This window comes from Anomaloglossus baeobatrachus, chromosome 3 (assembly GCF_048569485.1).
Source record: "Anomaloglossus baeobatrachus isolate aAnoBae1 chromosome 3, aAnoBae1.hap1, whole genome shotgun sequence".
NCBI classification, from domain to species: Eukaryota; Metazoa; Chordata; class Amphibia; order Anura; family Aromobatidae; genus Anomaloglossus; species Anomaloglossus baeobatrachus.
In genome coordinates, this window is record NC_134355.1 from 322,544,060 (window position 1) to 322,566,310 (window position 22,251).

A 22,251-nucleotide genomic window follows, 5' to 3' on the forward strand; every position below is an offset into this window, starting at 1 on the left:
CGACATCACACGGCAGGCGGCCAACAGAAGCGGAGGGGCAGAGATGAGCGGGATGTAAACATCCCGCCCACCTCCTTCCTTCCGCAGAGCCGGCGTGAGACGCGGTGACGCAGGTAGATGTTCCTCGCTCCTGCGGCTTCTCACACAGCGATGTGTGCTGTCGCAGGAACGAGGAACAACATCGTAACTGTCGCTGCTGCCAAATAATGGAAATGCCGGACCCTACACCGGTGATATGATAACGACGCTTTTGCGCTCATTAATCATAGCAAAAAGGATTTACACACTACGAAATCGACTACGACGCTGGATGTGCGTCACTTTCGATTTGACCCCACCGATATCGCACCTGCGATGTCGTAGTGTGCAAAGCCAGCCTTAGATGGTCCTCACTGACAAACCGCTTTGTGTCTGCTGAGAACTTGTGTTGAGATGACTGAGAAATGTATAGAAAATGACCAAATATCTAGGACATGTATTACAGTTTCCCATTAGGAATATAACTCAGAATCTAAAGGCTCCTAAAACGCTGCATGATATAAAAGTGATGGATTTATTGTATTTTAATGCATTATCTGTATTGTCAAAGACATTCAACCAAATATCACTGTTACTTTGATATCCTCCATGTATAGGTTGGATCAGATGTTTTCAGATGCCTTTAACAAAGATCATCAGTTAATTCGAGCAGACCCTAAACACAGTCTCTACCTGGCTTGTGCTTTGATGGTGAGGGGAAATGTCCATATATCAGACCTTCGCAGAAATATTGAACGGTTAGTATAGGAATCATTTTGTGACACTTCAGTTCATTGTGGATATGATAAGATGGATTTATATGTCATTTGATTGGTAAACCACTTCAGCGGATTATTGCACATTTTCATTCAAGCTTCGTATAAGTGGGAAAACAAAATACTAATGGCATCTATAAAAGATTAAACCGAGAAAATATTACTATATATAAGGAGTATATAACCTCAGAATAGTTAAATTCAAATCTAAAACTAATTGTGCCAACATGTAGATTAGAATTGTAATTTTAGAGAAAGCGCATATAGAATATGAGTGCAGTATAGATAAAGTCTCTCATATGATTAGGCTGAGAAGAGATGACTATAGGTAGTTATATTATGAGAGGATGGAACCAATGCCTTCAGACCAGGAAAAACACCTCGAAGCGCATTTCGTTGCTGAGAGAAACTTCATCAGGCGTTTTTTCTTTCTCAATATAATAATACGGTATTGATGTCAATAATGCTACTTGTGGAAAAAATCCGAGGATCCCCATGTTAATTTTGGGAGACTTTAACAATGTTATTCACCGATATTAGGGTAAATTGAGATCAGGCTGCGGAATCCCCCACTCTGAATTTTATAAAGATCTTCAATTGCGGCATGCATTTCAGGCAGAGAGGCTTGACTTGGGTGTTTCAGCACCTAAAAATTTGATAATTCAAAGGTTGGCAACCTCAAATAGTTCCAGTGGATTGATGTCAGTATTGTATAGTGAGTGTCCTCTTAGACATGGCCTTAATGAAATTTCCAATACGGTCTAAGAGCAAATGGGATGAAGACATGAGCACTATTGAAGATGGCCCGTGCCAGGAAATTCTAGATGGAGTTCTGCAGATCTTTGAAAGAGTCTCATAGGCTATCTCATTTACGGTATATGGGATATATCGGGTTAATAGAACTCCCCAGCTCCTGTTTGACGTGGACTGCGATTAGATCCGTTACGCTCCAGCTATAAGACACATCCAATTTTCTCTATCGTTTCATTGGGGGACACAGGACCATGGGTTATGCTGCTGTCACTAGGAGGCTGACACTAAGTAAACATAAAAAAGTTAGCTCCTCCCTAGCAGCATACACCCCGAGCCGGAGGCGGGCTCAGATCAGTTTTTAGCTTAGTGTCGTAGGAGGCTGATGTGGGCCGTCTCGGCCCCCCTCAGCCATGTATGTTTTTGCGCTTTTTTATTTTATTTCGGCGCCGCTCATCGCTCTCATACCTGTCGTCTTCTCTGCAGGTATTCGCTTCACTCATTCTCCGCAGCCCCGTGGGTACCGCTCCCCAGGGTCGCAGGGGCTTGAGACTTCGGGGCCCTCTCCCCCGCCCGTCCCCGTGGTACCACTCCCGGGGGTGCGCGTGTGGGCAGGTTGTTTTGTGGGCACCCCTGATTCGCCCTGAGGTATCACCCCAAAGGGCGTACAGGGGAATACAGCAGGGATGGAACCTCAGCAGCGTTTGTGATAGATGGGGCCCTGTCACGCTGCCTTCTCCTGATAGGGGGCTGTCTACCCCCATCATGATGCCTACTACCCTGCCTTCAGCACGCTCTCCCCCGGAGCCTTCCTGGACGAGCAGCGCTGTTCACAGGCAGGGCCAGGGAGCTCTGCCTGCACCGCATCCATCGCTGAGCCGGCGCCGCCGATTGCAGGTAGGATCCGACTTCCCTGCTCTTTCCCCCGGCCCCCTCCATAAATTTAGTCCCCGGCTTCGGCCTAGTCGCTCCTGCGTCCTAGCCACGCCCCCGCTGCATGCTATTGGCCGCCGGTCGTCTCCCTCTGTACCTCCCACTGCTCTGCCTCCTGGCAGATGGTGGGGGCTGTGAATCCTCCAGACTTTTCGCGCCGGAATCCTGCTCCTCCCCCAGCCTCCTCCAGCGTCCCCTCTCCATTTTAGCCTGCCTCTGGTCCCCTGAGGCTGCAGCACGCCGGCGTTCTGAGTTTTCTGGCCAGCTCATTCCTGGACTCCACTTCTGGACTGGTGGGCAGCACGCAGGACCTGGGTAAGCTCTGCTCCTAAGGAGTAGCCCTCACTTGGTAGCATTCTCTGAGTTTAGGGACGAGTTAACCCTCTCCTGTCTCCTTCCTAGCAGCCACCAGGGAGAGTACCTGTGTGCACCATGCCTAAGGCTAAGCCCACCCAATCCAAGCAGGCCCCCTTTGCACTATTTTTTGCATGCTCCTCCTGCAGCTCCAAATTTTCCCAGGGTCAGGACGCCCCACTATGCTCCGTCTGTTCTACAGACGCGCAGCCTCCGCAGGACTCCGCGGCCGACGCTTCTGATACCGCAGACGCCACAGCGCCATATGCTGCAGGGCCCTGCGTCCCGCCCCCCCCCCGACTGGCTAGCGTCCCTGTCCCAGTCCGTAGATTCCCTCTCTGAGGCTTCTCGGACCATCGCGCAAGCTCTACACCTGCTGCCGACGCTCGCCCAGATTCCCGCAGACCCGGCGCAATTGCCCCCGGAGCAGGTGAGCCCCGTTGCAGGGTCCTCCTCTGCTGCTCAGAAACGGACCCGCCGGGTCTCGTCCTCAGACTCTTCCCAGGTTTCACCTTCATCCCCAGGTCCAGACCGTCAGTCCTCCAGGGAGGCTTCTGACTGCTCCGAGGATGATTCCGATGCGGTACCCCTACAGGACTCAGAGCAGGCGGCCGATATTCGGCACATGGTAAATAGCCTGATAGAAGCAGTAAACCAGACCTTGAAGGTACAGGTGGACCCAGTCTCCTCCCAGAGCACCCAGGTCTCCTTTAAGCGGGTGAAGCGGGCCCAGAACACATTCAGCGGACATCCAGAATTCGCTGAGTTACTGCGCAGCCACAGGCAACAGCCGGACAGGGTATTTACCAGCGGTAAGTCCATCGATTTGCATTATCCCTTTCCTGAGGGTCTTCGAAAGGATTGGGCAGGTTCCCCTGTGGTTGACCCCCCAGTCTCCCGCCTGTCTTCTCACACAGTCCTTCCACTCACTAACGGTACGTCTCTCAAAGATCCTACGGACCGTACTATTGACAGGTTGGCCCGTTCCGCCTTCGAGGCAGCGGGCTCATCCCTCTCTCCGGCCTCCGCCTCGGTTTGGGTGGCGAAGGCCCTGATGTCCTGGGCGGACACGCTACGCGGCGGTCTCCGCGCCATTCCTACCAATCCGGACCTGGTTCCCATCGCCTCGCAGATTTCCCTCGCGGGTGAGTACTTGCTCAATGCAGCCCTGGCGTCTGCAAGTTGCGCGACCCAGGCCGCCAGCAACAATGTGGCCATCCGTCGAGCCCTTTGGCTCCGCTCCTGGAACGCGGATGCGGCCTCTAAGAAGTCACTAACTTCCCTGCCCTTCCTAGGGGAGCGTCTCTTCGGAGATAGGCTGGACCAGCTGATCTCCGATGCAACGGGAGGAAAGAGTACATCTCTCCCCCAATTGCGCCCCAAGCGCTTCCAGAATCGGCGCTCCACCGCTCGTTTCCGGTCCTTTCGCAGCTTCAGCTCCAATCCCCAGCCGCGGAAAAGCCGCTCTCCTCCGAGAGACAGGAAGACCCCGTCATTCAAGACCAATCCCGCCTGGCGTTCACGCCCCCGCCAGTCCACGAGATCCTCTTCTGGTTACCGCCGTCGTTCATCCAAGTGACTCGCGGTCGGCGCGCAACAGCGCCAGACTTGTGGGAGGGCGCCTGTCTCGTTTTCAGCATGTGTGGATCCCCCTGACCGCCGATGCCTGGGTCAGAGAGATCATCACATCAGGCTACAAAATAGAATTCGAGGCAAAGCCACCGAGACGTTTTTTCCTATCTCGCCCTCCCGAGTCTACCGCGCGGGCTCGCGCGTTCTTTCACTCCATAGACTCCCTCCTCCGAACCGGAGTCGTGGTACCAGTCCCTCCCGCAGAGCGTTTCAAGGGGTTCTATTCCAACCTTTTCGTGGTCCCCAAAAAGGACGGCTCTGTCCGTCCCGTCCTCGACCTAAAGCTTCTGAACAGGTCGGTGAGACCTCGGCCGTTTCGAATGGAGTCACTCCGGTCCGTCATCGCGTCCATGGAGGTAGGCGAATTCCTGGCATCGCTGGATATTCAAGACGCCTATCTTCACGTCCCGATAGCCACCTCTCACCAACAGTTCCTCCGTTTTGCGATAGCGGAAGATCACTTCCAGTTCACAGCTCTTCCCTTCGGCCTCGCATCCGCACCCAGGGTCTTTACGAAGATCATGGCTGCTGCCATGTCCGTCCTGCATGCCAGGGGTGTCATGGTCATCCCGTACTTGGACGATATGTTGATAAAGGGCTCTTCTTTCGAGGACTGTCGTCTCGGGGTTCAGGTCACGATCGACACCCTTTCACGGTTAGGGTGGCTGATAAATCGGAAGAAGTCCTCTCTGATCCCGGCCCGTCGGATCACCTTTTTAGGCATGGTATTCGATACCATCCAAGGGCGAGTTTTCCTCACACAGGAGAAGATCTCCTCCCTACAACGAGGACTCCGCGCTCTTCGGCGTCAGCGCCAAGTGTCCATCAGGTTCGGCATGCGAGTCCTCGGTCGTATGGTGGCGGCGATGGAAGCGGTACCCTTTGCACAGTTCCATCTCCGGCCACTCCAGCTGGCCTTGCTGAAGAAGTGGGACAGATCTCCCTTTTCTCTGGACCGCAGGTTTCATCTTTCGCCGGAGACCCGCAACTCCCTCCGTTGGTGGCTCAATCAGCGCAACCTCGCATCAGGGAGGTCTTTCCTCCCGCTCCACTGGAAGATAGTGACCACCGACGCCAGTCTCCAGGGCTGGGGAGCAGTGTTTCGACATCACACAGCGCAGGGCCGATGGTCACCGAGAGAGAGTTGTCTCCAGATCAACATTTTGGAGATAAGAGCCATCCGGCTAGCCTTGCAGCAGTTTCGGCACCTAGTACAGGGTTGCCCGGTCAGGATCCAGTCGGACAATGCGACGGCGGTGGCGTACATCAACCACCAAGGCGGCACAAGAAGTGTCGGGGCGATGCGAGAAGTCAAGAAGATATTGCACTGGGCCGAGTGTCATCACTCCCTGATCTCAGCGGTACACATCCCAGGCGTGGACAATTGGGCGGCGGACTTCCTCAGCAGGGAAGGCCTCGCCTCCGGAGAATGGTCCCTCAACCGGGAAGTCTTCAACCAGATCTGCGACAGATGGGGAGTTCCGGACGTGGACCTAATGGCCTCCCGGTTCAACCGTCAAGTTCCGCACTTTGTAGCGCGGTGCCGCGACCGCTTGGCTTTAGGAGTCGACGCCCTCACCCTGTCATGGAGCCAGTTCAGTCTCCCGTACATCTTCCCTCCGCTCCCTCTAATTCCGAGGGTCCTCAAGAAGATCAAGGCGGAAGGGATACCGGTCATCCTAGTGGCTCCGGACTGGCCCAGGCGAGCATGGTTCGCGGAACTAACTCAGCTCCTCGCAGACGCTCCGTGGCGCCTTCCAGACCGTCCAGATCTCCTGCAGCAGGGGCCTCTCTTCCATCAGAACTCACAGGTCCTAAATTTGACGGCCTGGCCATTGAATCCTGGGTTCTAGCTAAGGCTGGTTTTTCCTCAAGAGTGATTCAGACAATGATTAGGGCCAGGAAGCCATCTTCATCAAAGATTTACCACCGCACGTGGAAAGTTTTTTCAGGTGGTGTGAAGAGCAGAATATTTCTTCTCCTCTCGCCTTCTCCCTTCCTTCCCTGTTGGCATTCTTGCAGTCAGGCCTAGATGCGGGTCTCTCGCTCGCAACACTAAAGGGCCAGATATCGGCGTTATCAATCCTGTTTCAGAAGCCACTGGCCGCTCGTTCACAGGTTAAGACCTTCATCCAGGGAGTAGCCCACCTGGCACCGCCGTACCGTCGGCCTCTAGAACCGTGGGACCTTAATCTAGTCCTAGGGTCACTTCAGGGCTCCCCATTCGAGCCCTTGCGAGAATCTTCCCTGTCTCACCTGTCTTGGAAGGTGGTGTTTCTTGTTGCCATCACTTCTATTCGCAGGACGTCAGAGCTGGCAGCTCTCTCTTGTCGTTCCCCCTTTTTGATTTTTCACCAGGACAAAGCGGTTCTCCGGCCAGATCCCGCTTTTCTCCCAAAGGTGGTCTCCCCGTTCCATCTTAACGAGGAAATCATCCTTCCATCCTTCTGTCCTGGCCCCTCTCACAGCTTGGAGAGGTCCTTGCACACCCTGGACCTAGTGCGTGCACTTAGAATTTATGTCTCCAGGACCGCGCCGTTCCGTAAGTCAGATGGTCTGTTTGTTCTCCCTTCTGGTCCCAAGAAGGGTGAATCGGCATCCAAGGCCACAATTGCCAGATGGATCCGTTCCGCCATATCAGAGGCCTACCGGATTCGGGACAAGTCTCCGCCGCGGGGGGTAAAGGCGCACTCTACCCGCGCAGTGGGCGCCTCTTGGGCGATTAGGCATCAGGCGTCGGCCGACCAGGTCTGCAAGGCCGCCACCTGGTCTAGCCTGCACACCTTTACTAGGTTCTACCACGTTCACACCCAAGCATCGGCAGATGCTATTTTTGGGAGAAAGGTCTTGCAGGCAGCAGTTGCGCACCTGTAATAGGGTGGCAGCATTCAATTATAGTGCAAGCCCGCCGAGGGAGGTTGTTGTTGTCTGCCTCTGCGGGTTTTTCGGTATTCCCACCCAGGGACTGCTTTTGGACGTCCCATGGTCCTGTGTCCCCCAATGAAACGATAGAGAAAGTAGGATTTTTGTGTACTCACCGTAAAATCTCTTTCTCTGAGTCTTCATTGGGGGACACAGCACCCACCCTGCTTGGTTTTTTGGTTGATTCAATTGCATTTGCCTGCTATTTTTTCAGTGGTCTTATGTTCATAGACCTCTTGTTTGCACGGCTGCATTGTTTTAGTTACAACTTGTGTTTATGTATGGTGATTCTGGTACTCCTCCTACTGCTTGTGCACCAACTGATCTGAGCCCGCCTCCGGCTCGGGGTGTATGCTGCTAGGGAGGAGCTAACTTTTTTATGTTTACTTAGTGTCAGCCTCCTAGTGACAGCAGCATAACCCATGGTCCTGTGTCCCCCAATGAAGACTCAGAGAAAGAGATTTTACGGTGAGTACACAAAAATCCTACTATTCTATTACACATGATGTGGTCTTTTGTCCTTTCCTAATTTGGAATTGTTTTGGGAAGGAGTCCTAAATTAGGTCTGTACAGTTGATATAACCCCCTCATCCTTTGTTTGTATGTTGACGATCTAACCACAGAAGATCATGGCAAACCTGCAGTGTCACATATGCTGAACTTGGCCAGGAAGGTAATAGCGCAGTGTGGGGTATCGGATCAAATGCCCTCTAGTATGGATTTTATTAATTAAATCAACTGGATGGTAAATTTGGAAAGAGGCATTTATATACAAAGGAACCTTATTGCTAAGTTTGGTAAGATCTAGGGCCCCTGTATTCATGAATCTAGCCTTGCATTAAAGGAATTACAGAGATATCATCTGGGTCTCTTTTAGTAAACGGAAATGTCTGTTCTCGTGAACTCAAAATATAAAGGCTATATGCTGAACCCTCTATGATAAATGTTGATATTTTAGCCGGTTTAACCCCTTCACGACCATGGACGGATATATACGTCATGGATCGTGTCCCGGTAAGCCCCGCCCCCTGCCGCGGGCAGGCGGCGTGGATCGGCACACATATCAGCTGTTTTCAACAGCTGACATGTGTGCCTACATGTTCCGAGTGGAATCGCATTCCACCCGGAACATTAACCCCTTAGATCTCGCTGCCAAAGTCTGGCAGCGAGATCTATATGCGCGCGGCCATCTTTTTTTCTTACCGCCGCCCCCTCCGGACGTCACGTGAGTGATCACGTGACGTTCGGTGGTTGCCATCGTAGCACAGGGTCATGTGATGACGCCTGGTGCTACGAAGTTTCACTTTCATTCTTCCTCGGCACGGAGCAGAGGAAGAAAGAAAGTGACTATTTCTGCTGTTTACAGCGGTATAGCTGTAATCAGCAGATAGCGATCAGCAATCGGATTGCTGATTGCTATAGCCCCCTAGGGGGACTAGTAAAATAAAATAAAAAAAGTAAAAAAAAAGTTTTAAAAAATTAAAAAAAAAACAAAAAACCTAAAAGTTCAAATCACCCCCCTTTCCCCCCATTGAAAATTAAAGGGTTAAAAAATAAATAAATATACACATATTTGGTATCGCCGCGTTCAGAAATGCCCGATCTATCAAAATATAAAATCAATTAATCTGATTGGTAAACGGCGTAGTGGCAAAAAAATTCCAAACGCCAAAATTACGTTTTTTGGTCGCCGCAAGTTTTACGCAAAATGTAATAACAGGCGATCAAAACGTAGCATCTGCGCAAAAATGCTACCATTAGAAACATCAGCTTGAGACGCAAAAAATAAGCCGTCACTGAGCCATAGATCCCAAAAAATAAGAACGCTACGTGTTTCGGAAAATGGCGCAAAACGTGCGCCACTTTTATTGGACAAACTTGTGAATTTTTTTTAACCCCTTAGTTACAAGTAAACCTATACATGTTTGGTGTCTACAATCTCGCACCGACCTCAGGTATCATACCCATACATCAGTTTTACCATATAGTGAACGCCGTGAATAAAACATCCCAAAAACTATTGTGCCATCACACTTTTTTTGCAATTTTTCCACACTTGGAATTTTTTTGCTGCTTTCCAGTACACCATATGGTAAAACTTATGGTTTCATTTAAAAGTACAACTTGTCCCGCAAAAAACAAGCCCTCATATGGCAAGATTGACGGAAAAATAAAAAAGTTACGGCTCTCGGAAGAAGGGGAGCAAAAAACAAAAACGCAAAAACGGAAAGTGCCCCGGGGCTGAAGGGGTTAATGAACTGCTGAAAAACCATTGACCATTGTGCATAGGCAATATTCTTCTTGTTGTTGAACACTCTGTATTTGCCATAGTGTGATGCATTGTGTTGGGGGAGGGAATGAGGTGGGATTGAGAAATGTTGTCTGTATTGACATTTTTGAAAAATGTAAGAAACAAAAATCCCAAAAGTTTCAATTTTTGTGCAGTTTCGATTTATGCAAAAATGGGACCTTGCAAGGTGTTTTATCCCCAAATATTGGCAAAAATAGCTTGATAAATAAGAGCGATTTGTGCTCAGTGCTGCAAAAGATCACAACATAAATGCTTTTGACCAGTTGGCATCATGATAACTAAATCATAATTCTGAAATTGACAAAACCCAGCACAAAGACGTATAATTTCTATAGTACAATGATTATTGTGTCTCATTATTGCATGTTAACAGTAGCCAGATGTAAAGCAAATGTAATAAACAGCATATTTTTCCAAAAAAGCAACCAGCTGGACTTACTCGGCAGAGGTGAATTCCATTTGTCATGTGCCAGCCAACATCTGATGGTCAGGACACTGGTATGCCATGTTACTTACAGTCCAGCCATGTCATTCCATCATTGCCTTCTTAGAAATCACAATCAAGACATATACATTGTTTGTTATTTCAGACTGAAGCCTTCACTGCAGTTTGTCTCCTGGAACCAGGAAGGATGGAAGACAAGTCTGTGTTCGGTCCCTCCTGTTGGTCATACCCATTCCCTCCTGGCACTGGCAAACAACACATGTGTGAAACCCACATTTATAGACCTCCGAGACCGATTTACTAGACTGTACAGGAAAAAGGTATGTATAATTTCAGGGACATATCCCGGAATATCAGGACATGCTTTTTTCATTATAGATTTATGTGTTAGAACTGATGCCACTGATTGTACATGGTATAGAAAGAGAAGCAGTTTTCCACTGAACACCTTCTACTAGCCGGTAGACATTTGTAAAAGTAGAATTTAAGAAAGTTAGTGAAAATTTGAATATTGTATTACACATTGCATAAAAAAGAGCTTTACAGAAGAGTGTTCTAAAACACTACGGTGGGGTTTGTTTTTTTTTAGTTTTTTTTTATTCATCCTCGAAGTGGTATCTCTAATGCCTTTCCACTGCCCCATGTAATATATTTACCAGTCACCATCTTCTCTTCCTGATGCAGCTTCAGTCCTGTTTTGCCATCTTGTGACCAGAGCTTGTGACAAGTCACAAGCTCTCAATATAAGAAAAGTGTGAACAGGTTTAAGCTGCTACGACTGCACTATGTACAAATAGGAGGATACAGCAGCACTCTGTAAGCGCAAGATATATGCGAACATTCAACATATGAAATTTGAATGGAATTACTGCTATATTAAATATACCTATTAAAATGAGGGTACTTGGCACATAAATTGGCCAATTCGTGAGAGCCCATCAGCCGCTGAAAGGCGTCCTTCCTTGATGGGACACTAACTTAGCCCCTCCAGGGCTGAAAGCCTACAAATATATGGGCATGTAGGATCTAGCATTAATCAAAAATATGCCTTAAGGCCACTTTACACGCTGCGTACCCGCCCCCGTCGGTTGTGCATCACGGGCAAATCGCTGCCCGTGGCGCACAACATCACTCGGACCCATCAAACTACTCACCTGCCTAGCGACGTCGCTGTGACCGGCGAACCGCCTTTTTTCTAAGGGGGGCGGTTCGGCGTCACAGCGACGTCACTAAGCGGCCACCCAATAGAAGCGGAGGGGCGGAGATCAGCGGGACGAACATCCCGCCCACCTCCTTCCTTCCTCATTGGCGGCGGCCGCAGGGACTGTGATGTTCCTCGTTCCTGAGGTGTCACAGATAGCGATGTGTGCTGCCGCAGGAATGACAAACAACATCGTACCTGCAACAGCAACGATATTTGTGAAATGGACAGCGTGTCAACGATAAGGTGAGTATTTTTGATCGTTAGCGGTCGCTGATACGTGTCACACGCAACGACGTCGCTAACGAGGCCGGATGTGCGTCACAAATTCCCTGACCCCCAACGACATCTCGATAGCGATGTCGTTGCGTGTAAAGCGGCCTTTAGGCTAATGTGAGGAGTTCTCAGTCAGAAAAGGAGGCAGCCACAGACCTTCAATGGTTAAAACAAATACTAAAATGATTGGCGCTTACAGAGTGCTGCTGTATCCTCTTATTTGTAAACTGTGTACCTGTTCACATTTGCTTTAGTCTGTTTGGAGGTGCTGGTCAGTTGTAGTTTTTGTTCTAACCATTGGAGGTCTGAGACTGCCTCTTTTTCTCAGTGAGCTCTCCTCAAATCACCCTAGTCTAATTATTGATTAACCCTTTCACTACCCAGCAATTTTTGCGCTTATCATTAGGTTTTTTTCCTCCCCTTATTCCAAGAGCCATACATTTTTTTTTTATTTTTCCATCAATATAGTAGCCATATGAGGGTTTATTTTTTTGCGGGACGGATTGTACTTTTCAATTAAACCATTTATTTTACCATATAGTTTACTGCAAAATGTGAAAAAAAATTGAAAGTGTGGGGAAATTGCAAAAAAGTGCAATTCCAGAATTGTTTTTTGGGGTTTTAATTTATCATGTTTAATATATGGTAAAAGTGACCTTGCAATATGATTGCCCAGGTCAGTACAAGTTCATAGATAACAAACCTGTATAGTTTTGGTTTTTTTAATGCAATGTTTTGATCTCCTCTTAATGCATTTTATTGCAATATTGCAGTGGCCAAAAAAACTTAATTCTGGCAGTTTGTAAATTATTTTTTTTCATTACGCTTTTTAAAGATCAGATTAATTTTATCGTTTGATAGATCAGATATTTATAATTTTCAATGGGGCAAAAGGATGGTAATTTGAACTTTTGTGGGGGTTTTTGTTAACTTTTTTCATATTTTTAAACAAACTTTTCTGTTTTACTTCACTTTTTATTGTTTTTATTAGTGCCCTTTGGGAACATGAAGCTACAATCATCTGATCACTTTTGCTGTGCAGAGCAGGGTATCACCAGTGCTCTGTGCAGCAGAAATGATGACTTCCTATGAACTCTGGCTCGCAGGCGGTATTCACAGGAAGTTAGTCATGACAGACAACACGGGTCATCAGCTGACCCCCGACTGTCATGTCAACCCATCGGCATCTCGCAATCACATCACGGAACCGCCGATTGGAGCGGGGAATGATATGCTCCTCGCCAGTGTGTGTTACATTCTGCTATCCGAGATTGACAGCAGGATTTAACTATATAACAGCGGCCGACGGATCTCCGATCCGCCCGCAGCTGTTATAGGCATATTGGGGCTGATCAGATCAGTGTAAACATACATTAGGGCAGAGTTCCCCAACTCCAGTCATCAAGAGCCACTAAAAGATCATGTTTTCAGGATTTCCTTAGCACTGCAAAGTTGTTGGAGTTATCACCTGTGCAATGCTAAGGAAATCCTGAAAACATGATCTGGTTGTGGCTCTTGAGGATTGGAGTTGGGGATCTCTACATTAGTGATACCGGTTTGCCAGTGAAATTAAAAAAAAAAAGAAAAAACATGCTGGTAAGGGACTTCTACTAGAGTGAAATAAAAAGATTCATAAGACCCTGGTCCAGGAGCCACGGTCTAACCATGTGATCACTGCACCAGGGTTCTGCAAATCTATATGCTGAATTCTAAAAGCATAAATTATGATAACCTAGCTTCTACCTTTCAGTATATAGCTCAGTATATTTGCATGAATTATAGTATAAATGTAATTATTCACCATATGACTCGTATGTAATGAGACGTTTTCCATCATTGTAGGCTCACCTGCACCATTATCTACAAGTGGATGGCATGGAACAAAGCTTCTTTACGGATGCTCTCTCATCGTTATCCTCCCTAATTGACGAGTATAGCCAACTCGATATATCTAAAGGGACAGCTGTTCCTGACCCTCCTAGAATTAACATAGCTGTCTAAAAGTACTGTTCAGTATATTTTTGTATTTACAGTATAAATGATTTATGTGAGGTGATTGGATTAGATATTATAAAAGCTAAATATTGCATATATATATATTTATGGATTTATTTTTTTAATGCTGTATTGGTTTTCCTTGATTATTTTTATGTAGAGATGAGGCTTCTTTTTTAAGTATACCTTTGACAAAATAAATGTATATTTTTAAATCCTATTTATTATGATTACTGTTTTTCAATGCAATAAAAAAATAATATATTTGTAATTAAAAAGATGTTTTGGGGTATTTTTATTTTAAACGGTTCAAGACCACCAACTGTAAATATATATCGGCTTCTGCTGGGCTCTGTGCACCTCCACCATAGGTCATGAAGTCATGAGGGGATCGTAACTCCCTCCTCTCCTCAAATGCCCGGATTCCAATGCAGAATGGTAGTTCTGCCCGGATACATCATCAGGACCTGACTGGATCAGGTCCAGATTATGTTAACCCTTTGCGATCTTATATGTGCCGCGATCAATAGCTATTGATGCGGCATATAGAAGTTAGAGAGAATCGGTGTGCGCATTCTCTTACCTCCCCGGTGACACAATCATGAGAGAGCTGAGGGATAACATGGCAGCTGAAGGTTACATGATAACCTCCAAGTCTGCCATATACGGTGGCCTGTCAAACCCAGCCTGCAGCAGGGTTTGACAGGCGATTTGCAGCATGACACTGGCATGCTTGCTATGCTGCTTCCTGGCAATTCATTATACTAGCAATCAGTGTAAGAAAAGTAGAAGTCTCATGTAGGGACTAGGTAAAAAAAAATAAAAATGAATACTTGCAAAATGTAAAAACAAAAAAAAAAAAACACAAAAACATTTAAAAACCTTATGCCAAAAAAAATACATTTATTTATCTAAAACCAAAAATAAATAACGTATGCGTACTCAGGAGAAATTGCACCACAAATATTATGGTGCATTTTTTCCTGATCTGGTTCAAGTAACAGTTTTGTGGTAAAAATGTATATTTTCATTTTCATGGCTCAACAGTAGATTTCCGCCACATACAGTCATATGAAAAAGTTTGGGCACCCCTATTAATGTTAACCTTTTTTCTTTATAACAATTTGGGTTTTTGCAACAGCTATTTCAGTTTCATATATCTAATAACTGATGGACAGAGTAATATTTCTGGATTGAAATGAGGTTTATTGTACTAACAGAAAATGTGCAATCTGCATTTAAACAAAATTTGACCAGTGCAAAAGTATGGGCACCTCAACATAAAAGTGACATTAATATTTTGTAGATCCTCCTTTTGCAAAAATAACAGCCTCTAGTCTCTTCCTGTAGCTTTTAATGAGTTCCTGGATGAAGGTATATTCGACCATTCCTGTTTACAAAACAATTCCAGTTCAGTTAAGTTTGATGGTCGCCGAGCATGAACAGGACGCTTCAAATCATCCCACAGATGTTCAATGATATTCAGGTCTGGGGACTGGGATGTCCATTCCAGAACATTGTAATTATTTCTCTGCATGAATGCCTGAGTAAATTTGGAGCGGTCTTTTGGATCATTGTCTTGCTGAAATATCCATCCCCTGCGTAACTTCAATTTCATCACTGATTCTAGCATATTATTGTCAAGGATCTGCTGATACTGAGTTGAATCCATGCGACCCTCAACTTTAACAAGATTCCCGGTGCCGGCATTGGCCACACAGCCCCAAAGCATGATGGAAGCTCCACCAAATTTTACTGTGGGTAGCAAGTGCTTTTCTTGGAATGCCACTTCTGGGCTTAACAAGAACTGTACCTATGTTCTTCCATTTAATTACTATGTTCCTCACAGTGGAAACTTACAGTTTAAATCTCTGAGACAACTTTTTGTATCCTTCCCCTGAACAACTATGTTGAGTAATCTTTGTTTTCAGATCATTTGAGAGTTGTTTTGAGGAGCCTATGATGCCACTCTTCATAGGAGATTCAAATAGGAGAACAACTTGCAAGTGGCCACCTTAAATACCTTTTCTCATGATTGGATACACCTGGCTAAAGTTCAAAGCTCAATGAGGTTACAAAACCAATTTAGTGGTTTAGTAAGTCAGTAAAAAGTAGTTAGGAGTGTTCAAATCAAGAAATTGATAAGGGTGCCCATACTTTTTGCACCGGTCAAATTTTGTTTAAATGCAGATTGCACATTTTCTGTTAGTACAATAAACCTCATTTCAATCCAGAAATATTACTCAGTCCATCAGTTATTAGATATATGAAACTGAAATAGCTGTTGCAAAAACCCAAATTGTTATAACGAAAAAAGGTTAACATTAATAGGGGTGCCCAAACTTTTTCATATGACTGTATAAGGTATCGACGTACTCAGGAGAAATTGCACAACTAATTGAATGGTGCATTTTCTCTTGTTACTCTTGTGAAAATGCTAAATTTGAAGCTAAAGTAACATTTTCCTGGGGAAAAGGTTACGTTTTCATTTTTTTTCTTCCACGTTGCTTTACTTCCTTTGAAGCACCTTAAGGGTTAATAAACTTGTTGGATATGGTTTTGAGCAGTGTGAGGGGTGCAGTTTTTAGAATGGTGTCACTTTTGGGTATTTTCTGTCACTAGGCCTCTTAAGTCACTTCAAATGTGATGTGGTCCCTAAAAAAAATGTTTTTGTACATTTTGTTGGAAAAATTTAGAAATTGCTGATAAACTTTGAACCCTTCTAACTTCCTAACAAAAAAAATTGTTTCAAAAATTATACTGATGTAAAGTAGACGTGGGAAATGTTATTAACTATTTTATGTGATATAACTGGTTTAAGGGCATAAAAATTAAAAGTTTGAAAGTTGAGAAATGCTCAAAATGTTCACCAAACTTCCGATATTTTCACAAAATGCAAAAGAAATCGTCTTAATTTTACCACTATCCTAAAGTACAATATGTCACAAAAAAAAAAAGAGTATCAAAATCACCAGGATCCGTAGAAGCGTTCCAGAGTTATAAACTGTCAAAATGACACTGGTCAGAAATGAAAAAATTGGCCTGGTCACAAAGTCAAAAACAGGCTCTGGTTCGAAAGGGTTAAGCATTAGTAGATTAGTAGACGCGGCGAGACATCAACACGGCCCCCCAAATTTTTTGCTTAAAGGGAATCAACCACTAGGATGTTGCTAAATAAAGTAAAGGCAGTGCCATACTGGCACAAGGATGATCAATCAAAGCATACCTTTTGTTGAAAGATTGGATGCTTGATTGCTGAAATATCTTTAAACAAATTTGCAGAAATGCATGCACCTTTGATGTGTGCAGTGGCGTGGGCCTTTGTAGGTCGGGTCCTCTGCAAATAGTCCTCCTCCTGAGCCCCCCCCCCAGTTGGCAGCGCGTGGGCATTACCACAGTAATAATGTCTTCATGAAAATGGCACCAGAGTCTGCGCATGCACATGCCGCAATCTCTGCGCCATTTTATTGAAGACACTGCAGGGAAGACTACGAACTTCATCGCTGTGTGTGCAGATTTTTTTTTCCTCCTTTTTTATATCTGCGCACGAGCCCCTGCCACTCAGGGTTTTGTCCAGTGTCTGCATAGATCGCAGTACGCACATGTGCGGACCCAGGCGCCATTTAATGAAGACATCATAATAATGATATGCAAGTGATGAAAAAATTAATCAAAATTGTCAAAACATATCAAAATATTAAGTAGCGAGTATGGGCTACGTACTCAAAATATAGATACTTGCACACTTTGGCATGCAATCAGGGAGGTTATGAATGGTTGTCAGAGGAATGTTCTACCATGCTAACTGCATTTCAGCACAGAAATCATCAAGATCTGCTGGTCACAACTAACTTTTCTAATTGCTGGCAAGTGAAGTTCTGGATGTGCTTGATGAGAGACAAGTCTGCAGATGCTGCAGTCTGAAAGCACACTAAGATCACACAGACTGCTCATAGTAGCACAAGATGCATACCAAGTCTGAGGCAGCAAACAGTGCCCACACAAACCAGCTACAGGTGTTCCATTAACCTCACACCACAGTTTTTTTCAAAGGCTGTAATAGTGCAGTGGAGGCTGGAACAATGGACTGTCCTCGTCAGTGATGAGTAAAGCTTTTGTTTTAAACCCAAGGATTGCGGAGATTGGTCTGGAAGGCTATACACTATCATGCCAGGCCGTCACACTCCCTACACCAAGGATTATAGTGTGGAGTGTCGTAATGTAGCTGGACCTCTCTAGTCCAGATCCACTTTCCAGATCCACTAACAGCCGCATGTTGCTTGTGCTACTGTGAGCAGCATGCGTGGCTTATACCATGGCCTGTAGTGTATTCAGGCTTGTCGCCCATTGAGCACATCTGGGATGTCAATGAATGATAATTGCAAAGGGATCTACCATTCAGCATGGCAGAACATTCCCCAGACAGCCATTAATAATGTTATTGACCACAGCCAAGTTGTGTAAGTGCATGTATTTCGGTGTGCAACACTCATATTCAATATAGAATAAATCTACTTGTTTTAAAAAGGTATTTCCATTTTTTCATCATTTGCATATCATTGATATGTTTTCCTTGTCCTGTGATTTCCATAATTCCACAAGTTTTCCTTCTTGGAGTTGCAATTTCAACTTGGAGTACATACAGTGCCTACAAGTAGTATTCAACCCCCTGCAGATTTAGCAGGTTTGATAAGATGCAAATAAGTTAGAGCCTGCAAACTTCAAACGAGCAGGATTTATTAACAGATGCATAAATCTTACAAACCAACAAGTTATGTTGCTCAGTTAAATTTTAATAAATTTTCAACATAAAAGTGTGGGTCAATTATTATTCAACCCCTAGGTTTAATATTTTGTGGAATAACCCTTGTTTGCAATTACAGCTAATAATCGTCTTTTATAAGACCTGATCAGGCCGGCACAGGTCTCTGGAGTTATCTTGGCCCACTCCTCCATGCAGATCTTCTCCAAGTTATCTAGGTTCTTTGGGTGTCTCATGTGGACTTTAATCTTGAGCTCCTTCCACAAGTTTTCAATTGGGTTAAGGTCAGGAGACTGACTAGGCCACTGCAACACCTTGATTTTTTCCCTCTTGAACCAGGCCTTGGTTTTCTTGGCTTTGTGCTTTGGGTCGTTGTCTTGTTGGAAGATGAAATGACGACCCATCTTAAGATCCTTGATGGAGGAGCGGAGGTTCTTGGCCAAAATCTCCAGGTAGGCCGTGCTATCCATCTTCCCATGAATGCGGACCAGATGGCCAGGCCCCTTGGCTGAGAAACAGCCCCACAGCATGATGCTGCCACACCATGCTTGACTGTAGGGATGGTATTCTTGGGGTCGTATGCAGTGCCATCCAGTCTCCAAACGTCACGTGTGTGGTTGGCACCAAAGATCTCGATCTTGGTCTCATCAGGCCAGAGAACCTTGAACCAGTCTGTCTCAGAGTCCTCCAAGTGATCATGAGCAAACTGTAGACGAGCCTTGACATGACGCTTTGAAAGTAAAGGTACCTTACGGGCTTGTCTGGAACGGAGACCATTGCGGTGGAGTACATTACTTATGGTATTGACTGAAACCAATGTCCCCACTGCCATGCAATGCCCCTTCACGCATCCGTGTCTCCGGTACGTATGACGTCCGTTTTCACATGTACCAGAGACACTGACAAATACCGTGTGCAGAATTTTTAGGCAAGTTGTATTTTAGTGGATATTTTTATTATTGATCAACAATTATGTTCTCAATCAACCCAAAAGACTCAAAATATCAAAGCTTAATATTTTTGGAAGTTGGAGTGAGTTTTTTTTTAGATTTGGCTATCTTAGGAGGATATCTCTTTGTGCAGGTAACTATTACTGTGCAGAATTATTAGGCAACTTAAAAACCAAATATATTCCCATCTCAATATATACCAATATAACTGCACAAAATTTAGAAATAAACATTTCTGACATGCAAAAACAAAACCCCCAAAAATTAGTGACCACTGTAGCCACCTTTTTTATGATGACTCAACAGCCTACCATTCATAGATTCTGTCAGTTGCTTGATCTGTTTACGATCAACATTGAGTGCAGCAGCCACCACAGCCTCCCAGACACTGTTCTGAGAGGTGTACTGTTTTCCCTCCCTGTAGATCTCACATTTTATGAGGGACCACAGGTTCTCTATGGGGTTCAGATCAGGTGAACAAGGGGGCCATGTCATTATTTTTTCATCTTTTAGACCTTTACTGGCCAGCCACGCTGTGGAGTAGTTGAATGCATGTGATGGAGCATTGTCCTGCATGAAAGTCATGTTTTTTTTTTAATGAAACTGGTAGTAGGTGTGGGAGTTGAGCTTCACTCCATTTTCAACCCGAAAAGGTCCCACAAGTTCATCTTTGATGATACCAGCCCATACCAGTATCCCACCTTCACCTTGCTGGGGTCTGAGTTGGAGTGGAGCTCTCTGCCCTTTACTGATCCAGCCTCTGGCCCATCCATCTGGCCCATCAAAAGTCACTCTCATTTCATCAGTCCATAAAACCTTTGAATAATCATTCTTAAGATATTTCTTGGCCCAGTCTTGACGTTTAATCTTATGTTTCTTGTTCAAAGGTGGTTGTTTTTCAGCCTTCCTTACCTTGGCCATGTCCCTAAGTATGGCACACCATGTGCTTTTTGATACTCCATTAACGTTGCAGCTCTGAAATATGGCCAAACTGGTGGCAAATGGCATCTTGGCAGCTTCACACTTGATTTTCCTCAATTCATGGGCAGTTATTTTGCGCCTTTTTTGCCCAACACACTTCTTGCGACCCTGTTGGCTATTTGGAAAAACCACAAAGAACTATATAAAAAAAACACCAAAAAGGAGCCAAGACAAATGATATGTGCACACACAGAATGTGGTGAGCCTTCCTCATAAAGATGGCTGCAGCCGAGGTACAAGATGCTGATGTCACAGCCACTCAACCTCCACACTAGAGGGGAGGGGCGGCTGCTTAGCATAAGTACATAACACATGACAGGCTCACCATTTAACCACCTGAATTCAAAAGGTTCACACACATCCTGCAAAAATGGATAAAATGTGCCATACCTCAAATAGTGAGATATTAGTTTATAGGTCACAGTTCAGACACTGTGCATTTCACTCATTATATGATGAACGGATTGCGAGCTTACATATTTTGGGCCAACATATAAACTAATATCTCACTATTTGAGGTATGGCACATTTTATCCATTTTTGCAGGATGTGTGTGGACCTTTTGAATTCAGGTGGTTAAATGGTGAGCCTGTCATGTGTTATGTACTCATAGTGCTAACTGACCCGCCTGGACCTGGTGTTGTGCGTCATTTATAGGCCATTATTCAGACACTGTGCGTCTCGTGTATCCGTGCGAGATGCATCTATATAGTGCTGTTTTGCCCGCCTGACCTGGGTTTCTGGCGTCATTTATAGGTCACAGTTCAGACACTGTGCATTTCACTCATTATATGATGGGCTCTCAGTGCAAGCCTTATTAGTGTGCATGTCTTATGCTAAGCAGCCGCCCCTCCCCTCTAGTGTGGAGGTTGAGTGGCTGTGACATCAGCATCTTGTACCTCGGCTGCAGCCATCTTTATGAGGAAGGCTCACCACATTCTGTGTGTGCACATATCATTTGTCTTGGCTCCTTTTTGGTGTCCTGTTGGCTATTTGCCATGAAACGCTTGATTGTTCAGTGATCACGCTTCAGAATTTTAGCAATTTCAAGACTGCTGCTTCCCTCTGCAAGACATCTCACAATTTTGGACTTTTCAAAGCCTGTCAAATCTCTCTTCTGAGCCATTTTTCCAAAGGAAAGGAAGTTGCCTAATAATTAAGCACCCCTTATATAGCGTGTTGATGTCATTACACCACACCCCTCCTCATTACAGAGATGCACATCACCTTATTTACTTAATTGGTACTTGGCTCTCAAGCCTATACAGCTTGGAGTAGGAAAAGATGTATAAAAATTATCAAAATACTCATTTGCCTAATAAGTCTGCACGCAGTGTACGTAGACACATTAAAATCAATAGGTCTGCTTACATGTGCGTGTTTTCACATGGATCGTGAGTCTGTGTGGAGCATGCTTGTGTCCGTGTGCTCCACAGATAGATATGTCTGGTTTTCTCTGACAGCAAGAGTGTCACATGGACCGCACGGATGTGATCCATGTGACATCAGCGTGACACGTATTGGAGAAAACCACGTTTCTGTGAAATAAAATGAATTTTATACACTCACCTTCTCTGCAGCTGCTGTCTTCGGTGCTCATCGCAAACTCACAGCACTGAAGACCGGAAGCAGCAGCAGCGGGGAGTCAGCAGGGCTGGAGACTGCAGAGCGTAAGACATCAGCACAACGGACAGAAGCATCAGGGATAGGTGACCATAAAGTTCCTGTTCTCTGTGTTATCATGGATAGCACACAGAGAACAGTCATGTGCCAAAGTCACGGCACACCATACGCATCTTTTACACGCCCATGCAAAACGTGTGTGGTTTTTCACGGACGTGTGAAAGAGGCCTAACACTCAGCAGTTTGGGGGAAAATGTGACCGTTTTGATGGTTTTTTTTTAGCTAAAAATTCAGAAGTGAATTCAGAATATTTTTGTTCAAA

The 22,251-nt window shown here is 45.4% G+C and overlaps 1 protein-coding gene across 2 annotated transcripts in view; it reads left to right on the forward strand.

Moving 5' to 3' along the window:
- Positions 1-13,777, forward strand: part of TUBE1 (tubulin epsilon 1) — a 90,308-nt gene extending 76,531 nt beyond the window's left edge. For both annotated transcript variants that reach the window (XM_075338334.1, XM_075338335.1), the window contains 3 exons: positions 636-776; positions 10,287-10,461; positions 13,461-13,777. In XM_075338334.1, the coding sequence (XP_075194449.1) occupies positions 636-776; positions 10,287-10,461; positions 13,461-13,619 (475 nt within the window). In that variant the 3' untranslated portion in view covers positions 13,620-13,777. The remainder of the gene's footprint in view (positions 1-635; positions 777-10,286; positions 10,462-13,460) is intronic.
- The last annotated feature ends 8,474 nt before the right edge of the window (positions 13,778-22,251 follow it).